General features: G+C 24.6%; 1 protein-coding gene across 4 annotated transcripts in view; it reads left to right on the top strand.

The window, feature by feature from the left end:
- LOC127287938 (irregular chiasm C-roughest protein-like) overlaps positions 1–16,714 on the top strand; it is an 85,572-nt gene that overhangs the window by 41,640 nt on the left and 27,218 nt on the right. For all 4 annotated transcript variants that reach the window (XM_051315092.1, XM_051315091.1, XM_051315090.1 and 1 more), the window contains exons 2-4: positions 10,227–10,570; positions 14,601–14,833; positions 14,998–15,198. In XM_051315092.1, the coding sequence (XP_051171049.1) occupies positions 10,411–10,570; positions 14,601–14,833; positions 14,998–15,198 (594 nt within the window). In that variant the 5' untranslated portion in view covers positions 10,227–10,410. The remainder of the gene's footprint in view (positions 1–10,226; positions 10,571–14,600; positions 14,834–14,997; positions 15,199–16,714) is intronic.

Here is a 16,714-nt window from a genome sequence, read left to right as displayed (position 1 = left end):
AATCTCGACAAGAAAATTATTTAGAATCTCTATTTCTCTTAATTTAACAACATTTTCCAATTTCTGTTAAATTATTTATTGAAAGACAAGTTTAAAAAATTATTTTTTTTATAAATTATCCAAAAAATCCAATAATTTATTTGAATCTCAATTTTCCTAATTTAAAAGAATTTCATCATTCTTTTTATATTAATTATTCATAAAATTCAATAAAAAATTATTCGAATCTCAATTTCTCAATTTAATAAGATTTTATAAATTTTTTAAAATTAATTATTAATATTATAATATTTTAGGCCATATAATAATCTAAATTAGAAGTCATTAAAAATTTTATTTAAATTAATTTTAGTTAGATGATCACCACCAACTTTTTTATTATTATAATCTATAAATAATTTTAATAGGTTACATAAATAATTTAATTACATATTACAAAATGAAACAAAAAAGTGAAAAAAACATTTTTTGTCTTTATATATTTAAAAAAAAATTTTAATTTCATTTATGAATTTTTTTTTCCACTAGAAATACATAATTATACTATTTTTGTGACAAAATATTAATCAGATACTCTAGATACATCTTTTATACTAAATTTAAGTGCAATCGATAGCAATTATAATTAGTAATATTTTTAACATTAAATTTTTGAATTAAATTTGGAATCTGTATACTATTTAAAATGAAATATTTAAAATTTGTCATTTGACTTATTTAGCCCATTTTATGGTGATTCCAATTTCAATTTAGTTGCTCACATTTGGATTTGTTCAAAAAATAATTGCAGTCTAAGTGGATCTACAAACTAAAAAATTTTACTTACAATAACGACGGGCTGTCAACATACAGGGGCTCGAAATTTTGTTTTACTCGTTTAAAAATATTTTTTTTATTTTAAGAAAAATTATATTTTTTTGATTAAGAAGGTATGGTAGATGTTAATAATATAACCTCAAAATTAAGAAATTGCATTTTATCAATTTAACGCAAACAAAATTATGAATAAATTAATAATAAAAATAATAATAATAATAATAATAATAATAATAATAATAATAAAAAATAATAAAAAAAAAAAAATTAATTGCATCCAATTTTAGAAAATCTTGTTATGCATTTTGCAGAAAAACGATGTAACATAGTTATGTTAAAAAACAATTCTTCAGTCTGGAGGTTATGTTAACGTGTACCATTCATCCTTATAACATGGTTAAAAGTTTTTTTCTGTATTCAAAAATATAATTTTTTATGTATTTTTAAATAACTTGTTCTGAATATATTTTTAAGGTCAAACTTTAGTTTTTCTATTGAAAAACATTAAATTTGATCTGTAAAATTTTTTTTTTTTCACGGAAAAAAAGGAATTGCTTACAGATGCTAACTGATGTTTTGCTATCGGATCTATCAAAATTAGTAGCCACAGCTAAATTTTTTGCTATTATGACAACGAAAAAGTTTGATGTGATAAACAATATCACTCTTAAATTTTAAAAATTTACTATCACAACAAACTTTTTTGACCCCACAGCAAATTTGTTCGCTGTTCCTATATTAGCTAACGTAATTTGATGTGACAGCAAATAGTTCGTTACTACAGCAAACTTTTTCTATGCGTGTTCTAATGCTTTATTTTAATATACTAAATGCTATTTTTGAGACAAAAATTTTTTTAATGAAGTAAGGAGAAAATAAAAACTTTATTTTAGGTATATATAAAAAACTGATGCTTTTTTATAAAAACAATTTAAAATTTGTGATTATATATTCTTAAAGTAGAGGGAAAAACTTTTTCAATACCTTATAATAGAAGTTTAATTGGATTTATATATATATATATAACACGAAGTTGGAGGTAACACATGAGGGTCAAAATTTCGAGCCCCTGTATCTTGACAACCCGGCGTTATTAGGTCAAATCCGTTAGTCGTTGAATGTAAGCCGACTATACGGAAGAAATTGATTCTTAAAATTTTCATTGACTATAGCTGTTTCTTCTTGGAAATGACATAAAGTCATTTAAGGTTATGTGAATGTGATTTTATATGGAAATATTCTCCGGTAAGTTTTCCCGCAAAATACTTGATATATTGAGCTAAAATTTTGTGGTGAACTTAAAAATAGTATAAGGAATCGCTGTTATGTGTCAGAGTATTAATATTTTGTGAAAAAATTTATTTTTAAAAAATTACATGTTTGAGGAAAATTTAATACAGCGGTAATATGATTTTAATTCCTCAAATATGCAATTTTTTAAGAATAGATTTTTTGACGAAATATTTATATTCTCTGATACATAACAGCGATGCCTTATACTATTTTTGAAATCTCCATAATAAAATTTTAGCTCAAGTATTTTGCGAGACAATCTAAGGAGAATATTTAAATTTGAAATCATAACAGTCACATAACCTTAACCCTACGAGGTCATACTTTGTTTTTCGATCGCTGAGGTCACACTGGGTGGTTGACACCCTTAGTCATTTTTAAGTGGCTGTAATTTGGAAATGGTTAATTTACAGAAACCATCAACATTTCAATGTTTTAAAAATCTGTTTCCTTATGTTTTCAATAAAAAATATAAAATCCGTGTTATCGAAAAAAATTTATGAATCTTTTAAGTTTTCCAGAAAAATATCAAAAGTTGAAAATATTGATGGGTGATAACCACCCAGTGTGATCTCGAAGGGTTAAAAGACAAAAGACTTCTTTTTTTATATTAAAAAATAACTTCAAAATAGGTTACCGCAAGTTTTGTCAAATTTTAACGTTTTATATATATACTTTTAAGGAAATAATATTAAGATGTCCGACATTTTGGATTCGCTATTTAAAATTTTCTAAATTTAATCAGATAAATTATTTAAAAATATGTTCGACATTTAAAATTTTTTAAATCTGAGTTCAGATTCGTAATCAGTGACCCCGAAAAACCCCAAGTAACATCCCATGTGCGAAAACCAACATGGGCCAATATTGGCCCAGCATTGTCAAATCGGGCACCAAGTCTTGGTAGACAATATTGGGCCAACTCTTGTGGTGTTAACTGCGGTTGGACGTCGGCAGCCAAGTATTAGACGTCATTACTGGGCCAATCTTGGCTGCCATTAGAGGCCCAGTATTGTCAAAGTTTAAAAAATTATAATAATTAATTAATTAACTAATTAACTAATTAATTCATTATACATTTATAATTCAAGTCCTGACAGAAAGCACAATTGTTTAAACATTTGAAAATTTGTAACGCTCGCGGGAACCGAACTCGCAACCTAACGCACCGAAGTCTGACACGCTAACCACTACACTATACGCGGATATGGGAATCTCAACACAAAAATGTTTTGATAAGCTGCATTTTAGGAACATTTCAGCCGTTAATGCGTCATTACTGGGCCAAGATTCGTTCCAACTTTGGAAAAATGACTTGTCAAAATAAATTCAACATTTCAGCCGTCAATGAGCCAATAATGACCCAGTAATGAGACGGAATTCGACCCAATTATGGCAAATTGGAGTAACTGAGACGCAGTGCCAATATTGGCCCAGTAATGGGACAGAGAAGGCCCAATAATGGCAAATTAGAATAATCGAGAAACGGTGCCAATATTGTCCCAATAATGGGACAAATTGATCGCCAGTACTGGTCCAGTAACGTTTGCCATACTTCGGCAGACATTACTGGGCCAATGTTGGGCCGTATCGTCAGTCTTGGCATTTCGCACATGGGAAGTTTCAAGCGAATTTATTAAGTTTAGAGATTTTGCACCAATGACTATGATAATAAAAATCAAATTTTATCGCCAGTTTGAAATTATTTTTTTCCGAAATACCCCTATCTGACAGCATATTTATTTTTGACAGGATATTTATGACTTTTAGAGGTATTGTACAATCTCTAACCATATTAAAACCAAGTATTAAATTCACGTATTTTTTAAAAATGTATAATTTGTTTATTTAAAGTGACTCTTTCCAATAAGAAATGTCTATTGCAGAATTTTTTATTATAGAGTTTAAATTCTAAAAGATAGTGTCAAACTTGATGACTTTAATCAGTTAACAGATTTTTTACCGAATTTCTGTTTGACAAAATTTTTATTACTCAGAATTTCATTAATTTCAATTCATTCAGAATTTTCTTTTTATTCGAAAAATTGTAATTTTACCGGATTATTAATTTAGCAGAATTCTCTTTTAACATAATTTCAAGTGAATTACATTTTTAAATGCCAGAATTTCCAATTCATCGAATATTTTTTTTTTTAATTTTTATTTGCACGAACTTTTATTTGATAGAATTTTAAAACGGCGAATTTCCATTTGTCCGAAATTGCAAATTGCTCGACATACAATTGCCAGAAAAATTTTATCGCGAATTTTAATTTTTAACCATTCACACAATGTTTTTTGACAATTTTTAATAGGTAAATTTTAAAAATTACACCAAATTCTGTTGCTTGTCGACCATTTGCAATTTTGGATAAATTCGACATTTTTAAGATTTCCATTAAAATTAATTTATTCGTGCAAATAAAATATGAAAAATTTGATGAATGAATAAAATTATAATTTCAATAAAAAGTTGATAGAGAGAAATTCTGTTAAAAATTCGGTACTGATAAGTTGAGTAAAAATTACAAAGAACTTCTAATTTGAAAAATGAAAATTCGTCTTAAAAATATAATAATAAAATTCTGTAAAATAATTAAACTAGTAATTTTGATGGCCTAAATTCTTGTTAAAATTATAAATTAAGTATTAAAATTTAAAAGCGAGAATTTTAATACCCGAAAAATGTTCCAGCAAAGGAAAAATGTAAAATGAGTGAGGGAATTTTGAAAATGAAATTTTGCGGCGAAATATATAGTGCTTGAAATTACTAGAGAAAATAGATAAATAAACTATATAGAAGACTACTTCTAAGAGTATTAAATTTGAAGTTTCTATAAAGCAAAATGTTTGTAAATATGCAACCTGGAGAAAAAAAGCGGCGTAATGAACGCATAAAAGCATTGAGGCGAACAAGGGTTGAGTCAGGTCACCGAAGGGTAGTCGCGGAGGTGTGGGTGGTTGAAGAAGGGAAAGGTAGGGTGGCCGCTCGATACCACTGCGGCACAACTAACGTTGAAGCTATATATCTGCGCCCCACGACGTTCGTCTACACTGTACTCTTTGCACTCGCGCATCGTTTTATATTATACATATACGCACACATAACACTTGTATACTGTAATTTCTCCTTTAAATGTATCTTCATATTTTACTACTTACTACAAACATCTCATTTACAAATATTCTCCATCTTTATAAAAAAAGTACAATGATCCAAATTTTCTTTAGTAATTTAACAATTAATATTGCACATTTATCTCATAAAATACAGAGTATTACAATATTTTTTCTCCTTTATATATAGCTCCAAACAACTTCTTTCTTATGTTAGAATTTAGGGCTAATTTAAGGATTAATTTTTAGTACCCTATACAAAAAATTTAGAGCTTTTTTATTTTTTTGAAAAAGAGCCCACTTGACATCAAGGTACAAGTACCATACTTAAAGAATAAGGTATTTTGAAAAATATATTACGCAATAATTAAAATTCTTAGAAAGCGTTACAAAAGAACTTTCCGAGAACCACCTCACTAATATTTAAATTTAATTTTGAAAATGTAACAAATTTTTTATCTAACAATAAAATATGAAGAAGCTGAAAGCAAGTCTTGATTCAAAAATAGTTTTTATATAAACGTATGAACATATTGTAAAAATCATTAGTTAAAATTTTCATTTTATAGAATTTTATTTATCATATCTAATTATTTTTGAGCCGAATTTTTATTTGTTCGATTTAGTGTTTTGCAGAATTTTCGTCAAACCGATTTTCTATATTATAGAATTTTTATATAACCAAAACTTCACTTCATAGAATTTTTATTTGCTCGAATTTTCATTTAACACAATAGGCATTTTAATGAATTTTTATTGGGTGTAATTTCATTGCATAGAATTTTCATTTTATTCTTTCAGATGAATTTTCAATTGTTCGAATTATTATTTGATATAATTTCCATATAACCGATTTTTTATACTACAAAATTTTTATTTAACCGAAAAATCATTTAACAGAATTCATATTAATAGAATTTTCATTTGTCCGAAATTGCAAATGGCCAAACAAACTATCGACAGATAGATTTCGGCGCGATTTTTAAAATCAACCAATCACAATTTTATGGATAATTTTTGATTGGCTGATTTTAAAAATCGCGCCGAAATCGATTGTTTGTTCGCCATTTGCAATTTCGGACAAATGAAAATTCTATCAATTAAAAATTCTGTCAAATGATTTTTCGGTTAAGTAAAAATTCTGTAGTATGAAAAATCGGTTATGTGGAAATTATATTAAATAATAATTTGAACAAATGAAAATTCATCTGAAAGAAAATTCTATGCAATGCAATTCTACCCAATAAAAATTTAAAAAAAAAAATTTTTTTTTCAAATATTCAAGTATTCAAATATCTCAAAATACGTCGACTTCAATTTTGATAAAAATTATACATAAAGAAAGCTGAGATTCTCTATATATAGTTTTTACCACCTAAATATTATAATGGGCTTTTCAGTGGCTTTGGAGAAAAAAATTGAAATACAAAATCTTTTTATTAAATTTAATATAAGTTGAGACGTAACCCTCACGTAACATCTTACCTCAAATTTCAAATTCTTTCGTTTATTTGAATATTAAAATATTAAAAAATCAAATTCAATAAAAAGTTTTTGTATTTTAATTTTTTTCTCCAAAACCACTGAAAATCCCATTATAATATTTAGATGGTACAAACTAGAGAATCTAAACTTTCTTTATATATAATAAAAAAAAAATAAAATATTGTCGACCTGTGTAATAAAACGGCGAGTTATTCCTTTTAAGGAGCAATGGTATATATATACGTTAAAGTAACTTCCAAACTGAGAAATTGTTTTTTAACAATTTAACGCAAACAAAATTATCATTAAAATTAATTGCAACCAATTTTATGCATTTTTCAGAAAAAAGATGTTGATTCAAAATCTTTTTTTAAATAATTATTTTTTTAACATTTCAATGTTTTTTCTTACAGCTCAGACAAAAATCGCATTTTTTTCTAATTTGAATAAACAAAGGGCTTATTTTATTTAGTAAAAAAAACCTACTCTACAATCGCTTATATTTTAATATTGTTAAAATTAAGTTGTAAAAAAATTATTTACTAAATAAAATTTCAATTGGTTATAATTTTTTAACAATAGAAAAATAAAAGCGATTGTAGAGAATTTCTCACTGAATAAAATAAGCCTTTGTTTGTTAAAAATAGATAAAAACTGTGATTTTTGTGAAAGAAAAAACATTAAAATGTTGAAAAAATAATTATTTAAAAAAAGATTTTGAATAAACATCGTTTTTCTGCAAATTGCATAAATGTCTTCTAAAATTGGTTGCAATTAACTTTATTAATAATTTTGTTTCCGTTAAATTGTTAAAAACAATTTCTCTGTTTTGAGGTTATGTTAACGAATTCCATTCCTCCTTAAGAAATTCTCTTTATTTAGAAGCAAATTGGTTATAAAATATTAATTAATAGTAATTTAATAAAAATATTAATTAACAAGTGCATAAATTTTAGAGTTATTTCAATAATATCTCATTTCAATGAAATTAAAGAGAGATTTCTGAGTTTATAAGTTAATAGTATATGAATTGTAAATACTCTTTACTCTTTTATAAGTTAATATTACTTTAACATAATTTGATATATGAGGCAAAATTCCTGAAATGTCCGAACAAAAAATTAAAAGTTCTCGAATTTAATCCATACTTTTCTAAAATGTTGTTATTGTTGGTGAAAGTCTAAAAATCAATTATTATTGAATTTAATAAAATAGTTTTTAAATTACAACGTTTTTAATTTTTGACTTTTGAAAAAAAAAATTTTTTTCAATGTACAATATTTATAAGTAGAATGCATAAAAGTTAACATATATATAATGATTTTTAAAGCTTTTTTGACGAGCTACACGCTGTTAATAAAATTTTTTTTTTTTAAATAACATTTGACCTTGAAATTCAAGGTCAAAATGTTAATTTACATTTATCTCAAAATCGGATTTTTTAAAATTATTTTTAACTATCTCAATGGAAAGCTTGACTAATTTCCTACAAAACATGTAATTTTCAGAGTGGGATCTTTTAAAGTTTTTGAGATATTAATTAATTAATTAATTAATGTTCATAACAAATGAAATATTTTACAAACGAATAAAGTTACCGTAATTCTGAAGTTAGTAATTGAAAGTTAACGTAATTCCGCATCCAACGAGCCCTATATGAAGTATTTTGGATAAGTAGATTGTTAATAAACAATTAGTTAACATTGCAATTGTTTATTAACAATCTACTTATCCAAAATACTTCATATAGGGCTCGTTGGATGCGGAATTAGCTTAACTTTCAACTGGTAAGTTTAGATTTACGATAACTTTATTTGTTTGTAAGATATTTCATTTTTTATTGTTATTTAACTAAAATTGAACAAAAATACTTCATATAGGGCTTTTGGATGCTTCTTGTTAGTAAAAAATAAAATATTTTACAAACAAATAAAGTTATGGTAATTCTGAACTTACCAATTGAAAGTTAAGCTAATTCCGCATCCAACGAGCCCTATATGAAGTATTTTGGATAAGTAGATTGTTAATAAACAATTGCAATGTTAACTAATTGTTTATTAACAATCTACTTATCCAAAATACTTCATATAGGGCTCGTTGGATGCGGAATTACGTTAACTTTCAATTACTAACTTCAGAATTACGGTAACTTTATTCGTTTGTAAAATATTTCATTTGTTATAAACATTAATTAATTAATTAATTAATATCTCAAAAACTTTAAAAGATCCCACTCTGAAAATTACATGTTTTGTAGGAAATTAGTCAAGCTTTCCATTGAGATAGTTAAAAATAATTTTAAAAAATCCGATTTTGAGATAAATGTAAATTAACATTTTGACCTTGAATTTCAAGGTCAAATGTTATTTAAAAAAAAAATTTTTATTAACAGCGTGTAGCTCGTCAAAAAAGCTTTAAAAATCATTATATATGTTAACTTTTATGCATTCTACTTATAAATATTGTACATTGAAAAAAATTTTTTTTTTCAAAAGTCAAAAATTAAAAACGTTGTAATTTAAAAACTATTTTATTAAATTCAATAATAATTGATTTTTAGACTTTTACCAACAATAACAACATTTTAGAAAAGTATGGATTAAATTCGAGAACTTTTAATTTTTTGTTCGGACATTTCAGGAATTTTGCCTCATATAGCTGTTAAGTATATCTAAATTTTTTCAAAATACTTTATTTTAATATTCAGAAAAGTATAGTTTATAATAATTATAATAAATAAGGCTCGTCATTTAAAAACTTTCAAGTAGCCTTAAATTCGTGTGGAATAATTTTTTAAAAATATTTAATTTTAATATTAAAGGAGTAAGTTTTATGGTTGTGGTTTTTTTTTTTTTTGACAATTTAGGACTATTTAAGAATTATTTAGTCTTTAATTCCCGTGAAAGAAGTGTTTAAAAATATTAAATTAAATTTTGGAATAATTGCATTAATTCAAAAATTATTACTTATTTTTTTCAGAATAATTGATTGATTTACGAAATTTTTCCGAAAAATTTCCGTTATATTTATGTAGTTTTCTTGGAAGTCCATTTACGTTCCCTACATTTCTATGAAAGGAATTTCCATTAGGGTAAATTTTGGGGTTAATGGTGTTTTTTGAAAAATCAAAATTCTGGCATACGTGCGACCTTTTTGGTGAAAGTGATACTTTCAGCTTTACCAACGTCTTTGTATCAGACTTCGTAACTTTCACATATGAACTACTTTTTCATATTTTGAATTACAAATTTAAAAATCAGTTTTTTTGTTGTAAATATCATAAATTAAATTAAATATTAAATAAATATTTTTATGATGAACAATATTATTATCAGTTGAATAATTTATTATCGTATTAAAATATCTATTAAAACCTATTACTTAATAAGTATTTCTATATTAAAATCTTTATTTTTCAAAAGCCTTTTTTACGTTTATCGTCTATAAATTTTTGAGTCAATTTTAAAAAATTCACTTTTATTAACCGAATTAATTTCCGTTTTATTTTTTTTCAGGATTAAGTCGGATGGAAATATAAGCGTAAGGCTCATTTTAATTTGGTGTTGGCTGTCGGTTGCAACGAGGGAAATTAAAGCAACAGTGACTTCAACGCCAAATGATTCGATAATTTTTTCTATTTCTTCATATAAACCAATTACGACAACCGAAGCAGTTTACCAGCGTTTTGCCATTGAGCCAATGGATCAAACTGCAGTTATTGGTAGTCGAGTTACTCTGCCTTGCAGAGTACTTGATCAGAGAGGGCCCATTCAATGGACAAAAGATGGATTTGGTTTAGGAGCCGTGAGAAATCTTACAGGATATGAACGATATGCTATGGTTGGAAGCGATGAAGAAGGTACGTTTTCACAACAATTTTTAAATTACTATTTTTTTCGGGACGCATGATTATGTTCTAAAAATCATTAGTTAACATTTTCATTTTATGGAATTTCATTTGTCATAATTATTTTCGGTACAAATTTTTATTGGTTCGAATTAGTATTTTGCAGAATTTTCATCAAACCAATTTTCTATATTACAGAATTTTTATATAACCGAAAATTCACTTCACACAATTTTTATTTGTCAAAATTTTTATTTGTCAGAATTTTCATTTAACATAATAGGCATTTTAAAGAATTTTTATTGGGTAGAATTTTATTGCATAGAATTTTCTTTCTGATGAATTTTTATTTGTTCGAATTATTATTTGATAGAATTTCCATAAAACCGATTTTTCATACTACAGAATTTTCACTTAACTGAAAAATCATTTAACAGAATTTCTAATTGATAGAATTTTCATTTGTCCGAAATTGCAAATGGTCGAACAAAAAATCGACAGAAAAATTTCGGCACGATTTTTAAAATCAACCCATCAAAAATTATCCATAAAATTGTGATTGGTTGATTTTAAAAATCGCGCCGAAATATTTCTGTCGATTGGTTTGTTCGGCCATTTTCAATTTCGAAGAAATTAAAATTCTTTCAATTAAAAATTCTGTCAAATGATTTTTCGGTTAAGTAAAAATTCTGTAGTATGAAAAATCTGTTATATGGAAATTATATCAAACTAGCAAAATTACACGCGCGCAAGCGCGCGTCCAACTTTAATTGCAATGGTTATTTCAAAATAATAATATTAATAATAATAATAATAATTCTGCATCAGTGGAGTATTAAATTAATAATAAGGTATATTTCTAATTTTCACGTTATCATTTATTTATACACAGAAAAAAATGAGTTTGATGTTATATAAATAAATAAATTTAAGTAAAAATTTTAAAATATAAATATTAAAATTTTAGAAATAAATATTTTTGATAAAGTCAATGTTCGATGAATTTTTTATAATCTTTTAAATTACAAAAAATTAATTATGCTAAATATTTTTTTGTATTTTCTATAAATATTTCGTTGCAAATGAAAATTTTAAATTTATGTTTTTTTTTCAAAAAATTTAATTAACTGATAATTAATAAATATTAAAAAATTATGTAATCAAAAAGAAGTTTAAATTAACTGAAAATTATTAATTATATTTTAAAAAGTATTAAGCAATTAAAAAATATTTAAAAATTTTGAAAAAATAAAACCTAAAAAAAATTTGTAATGTTTTAAACTTTAAACTTAAATTAAAAATTAAAATCAAATAGAAAATTTTTTAAAAAAGCAAACTATTTTTATATTGTTTATAGATAAAAAAATATAACAATTTAATAATTAATAATAATAAATTTATGAATAATAATATATAATAAATAATAATGAATAATGAAAAAATAATGAAAGATAAATAATAATTATAAGTTAAAATGTTCTAATTATCTGTAATAATCATTATATTTAAAAAAATGTATATATAATATAATAAATTTATAAATAATAATAAAAATTATATTATAATTGAAACTTTTTTTTCTATAAATACCAAGTAGGAAATATACTGGTGCTGCACACAATGAACAATATTTTTTTTTACTTTAAACTGTCACTTAGTATATGACTTAATTAATGACGATGAATAAAAATATCCGTCGTGTTAACCATAAAATATTACGAAATCAAGAATTGTCAAAATTTTAGAAAAACAAAAGGAACAAAATACGACTAACTTCAAGTGTGGACAGACGGAATGAATGAATGAATACGGAAATTATTATAGTTAATTATAGTTAATATTAATTCGAACAAATGAAAATTTATCTGAAAGAAAATTCTATGCCATGTTAAATAAAAATTCAAGCAAATGAAAATTCTGAAAAATAAAAATTTGAACAAATATAGATTCTGTGAAGTGAATTTTCTGTTATATAACAATTCTGTAATATAGAAAATCGTTTTGATGAAAATTCTTCAAAATACTTATTCGAACAAATAAAAATTCGACTCAAAAATAATAATGGCAAATGAAATTCCATAAAATGAAAATTTAACTAATGATTTTTAGAACATAATCATGCGTTCCGTTTATTCTCAAACAGAAATAGTTTTTTTTTTACTAGAATTAAGAATTTATCGCACTCAGTCGTATTTTAAATAATAACAAAGAAGATATCGATCACTCGGAGTAAGGATTATAAAAATAATAACTATCCTTTACTTTACGTTTCAGCAGCACTGCTTCCCTCCTTAAAAACAGGAAATTTTTTTTTAAACAATTTTAACATAAAAGTATTTAAAAAAAACTTTAAAATGAAAAACCAAGGAATATGAAAATACATAAACATTTACCGGTAAAATAATAAGATTTAATTATGTTAACATTTGTTAAAATATTAACGATACAGTTTGTTTATATTTACTATTTTTTTTTGATATTTCTAATATTAGCAAAAAACATAAAAAAAATAATTTTATGTTGTATAATAATTCTCGTGAATTTTAGTTTTCTGTTTCTGTGAATCTATTTAATGGATTCTGGTGAAATTTAACCTTTATTTGAAAAATTAAAAATAAATTAAATAAAATTTTAATTAAGTTAATTAATTAAAGACATTTTTAAGGTTACACAGGCGTTGCAAGTCAATCAAAATTATCCGTGTGTGTGCGTCAGATCGAATAATCACACAAAAAAATTAATAATAAATTAAACACACACGAGAAAAAAAATTTATATTAAATTAAAATAATAAATTAATTAAATTTATTTAATTAAATTATATTTCACAACGACTTTAATTAAAATCATCAAATTTATAAAAGGTAATTTTAATTTAATTAAACATTTTACTTATTTTTACAAAATTCACAGTTAAGTGAATGATACAAAATACCAAAAAAGATTCATTTGTGCTAAAAAAATTTTTCGTAAAGTTACAACAATTTTAATTTTTCAAGCAGGAAAAGTCATTTATTTTAAAATTGAGAAAAAAAATCTTTCAAGTGACATATTTTTTAGACTAATTGGAATATTTAATTCTTTCTTTTTAAGTCTAAAAGAGCTTTCACTCTTCTTCAAAAATCCGATAAGAAAATTTAAAAAAATTGATAAATATCAAAATTACTCAAAAAACCCACCTTTTTTTGGCTCAAATATTTATGTTCTTCTTTAATAATTCTAAAAAAATGACTCTTGACATTTTTCATTATTTGCTTATTTTGCTCTTTAAAAGATTTTCTACAATTCTGTTTGTTAATTTAATTAAATTAAATTAACAATGTTTTGTTCAAAAAATAATAAACAAAGAAAATTTTTATTTTTTTAAACAATACATTATTTAACAAAAACACCAAAACAGAATTGTAGAGAATCATTCAAACAGAAAAATAATCAATTGTTTAAAAAAATTGGATAAAAATTAGAAATTTGTTCATTAACTTATAAGAAAAAACACAAAATGTTTATTTATTATTATTTAACAACAAATTTTAACTCAAGAGTGAGAATGTCTGAAACGTGCCACATAAAACTGAAAAATTTAATTTTTGTTGAAATAATATTTTTCTTATAGTATTTTATATGCATAATCACCCTCTAAAACGATTTTGCATAAAAAAATTTTTATTAACAATTACATATCTTTGATCCTTTTTAAAAAAAAATTAATTTCAATGAAATTTATCGATCGATTTTAATGATCAAAACGGCATTCTACTTGTCTTGGATCATAGTTTTAATGATATTTTTTGTGTGCAAAAATATAGATTTTTATTACAAAAAAAAAAATTGTTTATTTAAACCTAAAAACTTATCGGCCCACTCTAAATTGTTATTTTTTTAATAAAAAATGAAAAAAAAATTTCGTTAACATTATTGAAAAGTAAAAGAAAAACTGAAACTTTTCTTCTCTTGGCAAAAATTGAAAAAATCCATTTATTTAATATTTATACCGATTTTGAAGCAAACATAAATTTAAAAATGATTTTTTTTTAAATTTTAGGTGACTTTTCTTTACACATATATCCAGTCGAATTGGAGGATGATGGAATATACCAGTGCCAAGCATCGCCTACCAATGACGGGCAACCGGGACTCAGATCAAGAGATGCTCGACTCAGTGTTCTAGTTCCTCCGCAGAAACCTCAAATTCTAGAGAGTTCATTTGTCGTTACAACGGAAGACAAAGAATTAACAATAGAATGCATTAGTCGTGCAGGAAAGCCGCCAGCAGAGGTAAATTTTCAATTTTTAATTTCATGTGTGATTGTGAATTTTTTAGTACGCACTGTTTAAATAATTCCAATGCATTAAATTTGAAACTGAACGAAATTTCAATTTTCATTTGACTTTGAAAATGTAATTGCAGCTTTATAATGTGATACATCTCATACTTTTAGATAACTTGGATTGATGGTTTGGGAAATGTATTGCACAGTGGAATTAAAACTAAGTGCGAACAGTACCAGGATGGTCCATTGTCGACTGTAAGGTCTGTTTTAACAGTGACGCCACGAAAGGAGCATGACAACACAACCTTCACTTGCCAAAGTCAAAATGCAGCGGATCGCACTCCACAAAATGCTAAGCTTAGAGTAGAGGTTAGTTATATGCTTCTAGCATTCACATTTGCAGGTGATCTTTGGTAAATTGATCCTAATCCTAAATATTATTAGAATTTTTATATTGCCATAATTATTTACGTAAACATTTAATATATTTTTCTTACAGCTCTTCAAAATATCAACTGTTTTCCAAAAACTTAATTCAATTTTTTTTTAAAATTACTGTAAAATTTTTAATATATAAAATATATTATCAAAATTTTCTAATCAAAGTCTTTTACAATTTAATTATTAACAAACAAAAGTTTCTAGTTTTTCAAAATTAAATTATTTAGAAAAAATTTAAATAAAATTCTTCAGCAATTTAAATTTACCAAAATTCAATTTTAAATTTTCTGAAATCTTAACTGAAGCTCCTCTAAAATACAAATATTTATAAATATTTATCTAAAATAAAAAAAAATTTCCGGTGCCACTAGGGTCACACCAGGTATAATAAATCAAAGTTGTCAAAATCGACTAATAAAAATTTTTGCAAAGAAAAAATAATATAGGGTCAGTTAGGGTAAATGGGGACAAAATCGCTATTTTTCACAAATTACGTAAGTTTCTTTCTTTAAAAGGTAATATTTGCGGGTTTACTTTTTTTTTAAGTTGTTATTTACATTCCCAGGATTAATTTTATGCAGCAGAAAAATTTTTAGATAAGCTTTAAACGCATGAAACTGACTGTCCCCATTTACCCTAAAATTTAGAAAATTTCATAAAATTTGGGGTAAATGGGGACAGCATAGTTTCTAAGAAAGTTTTAAGAAAAAAGTTTCCTTAAGTATATTTCTGTATTAAGGGATGAAAAAAATTGAAAAAAATTTGTAGTAGATAAATAATAGTTAAACCAATTGAAATTTTTTTATTTTTCTTTTATTTCAGTATTTTGTCTCGCATTTGAAAAAAAACAGACTTAAAAATCATACCAAATTTTTTTCTTATTCCTTATGACTCCTATAACAGAAATTCACTTTAATTTTTGATTTTTGTTAATTTGGTTAATAATGACAAGCTGTCCCCATTTACCCCAAAAATTTGAAATCTCAGGGTAAATGGGGACAGCTTGTCATTATTAACCAAATTGACAAAAATCAAAAATTCAAATGAATTTCTGTTATAGGAGTCATAAGGAATAAGAAAAAAATTTAGTATGATTTTTAAGTCTGTTTTTTTTCAAATGCGAGACAAAATACTGAAACTGTTTGACTTTGATTTTCAAGTTTTATGCATTGAGCGATAACTTTGTTTATCTTGCTGCCAATTGTCAAGATAAAAGCTTGAGGTTAAAATATTGACGTTGAACTTAATTTTAAAACTGTAAATTAAGCTCCAAAACTTCTTGTCCCCATTTACCCCCTGTCCCCATTTACCCCAACTGACCCTAAAATAGCTAATTTGTTGAAAATTTGTTCAGCGACGCATGAAAATGCCTCAAATTAGAGTTGAGCCCAATTTTAATATCAAAAAATTTCTATTTAACAAAATTCTGATTTTATAGAATTTC

The sequence above is a fragment of the Leptopilina boulardi genome, unplaced genomic scaffold, assembly GCF_019393585.1.
Source record: "Leptopilina boulardi isolate dan_hultmark-lab unplaced genomic scaffold, ZJU_Lbou_2.1 LbouV2_377, whole genome shotgun sequence".
Classification (NCBI taxonomy): domain Eukaryota; kingdom Metazoa; phylum Arthropoda; class Insecta; order Hymenoptera; family Figitidae; genus Leptopilina; species Leptopilina boulardi.
Note: the sequence above shows the minus strand (reverse complement) of the source record. Positions and strands in the feature narration are given on the sequence as shown.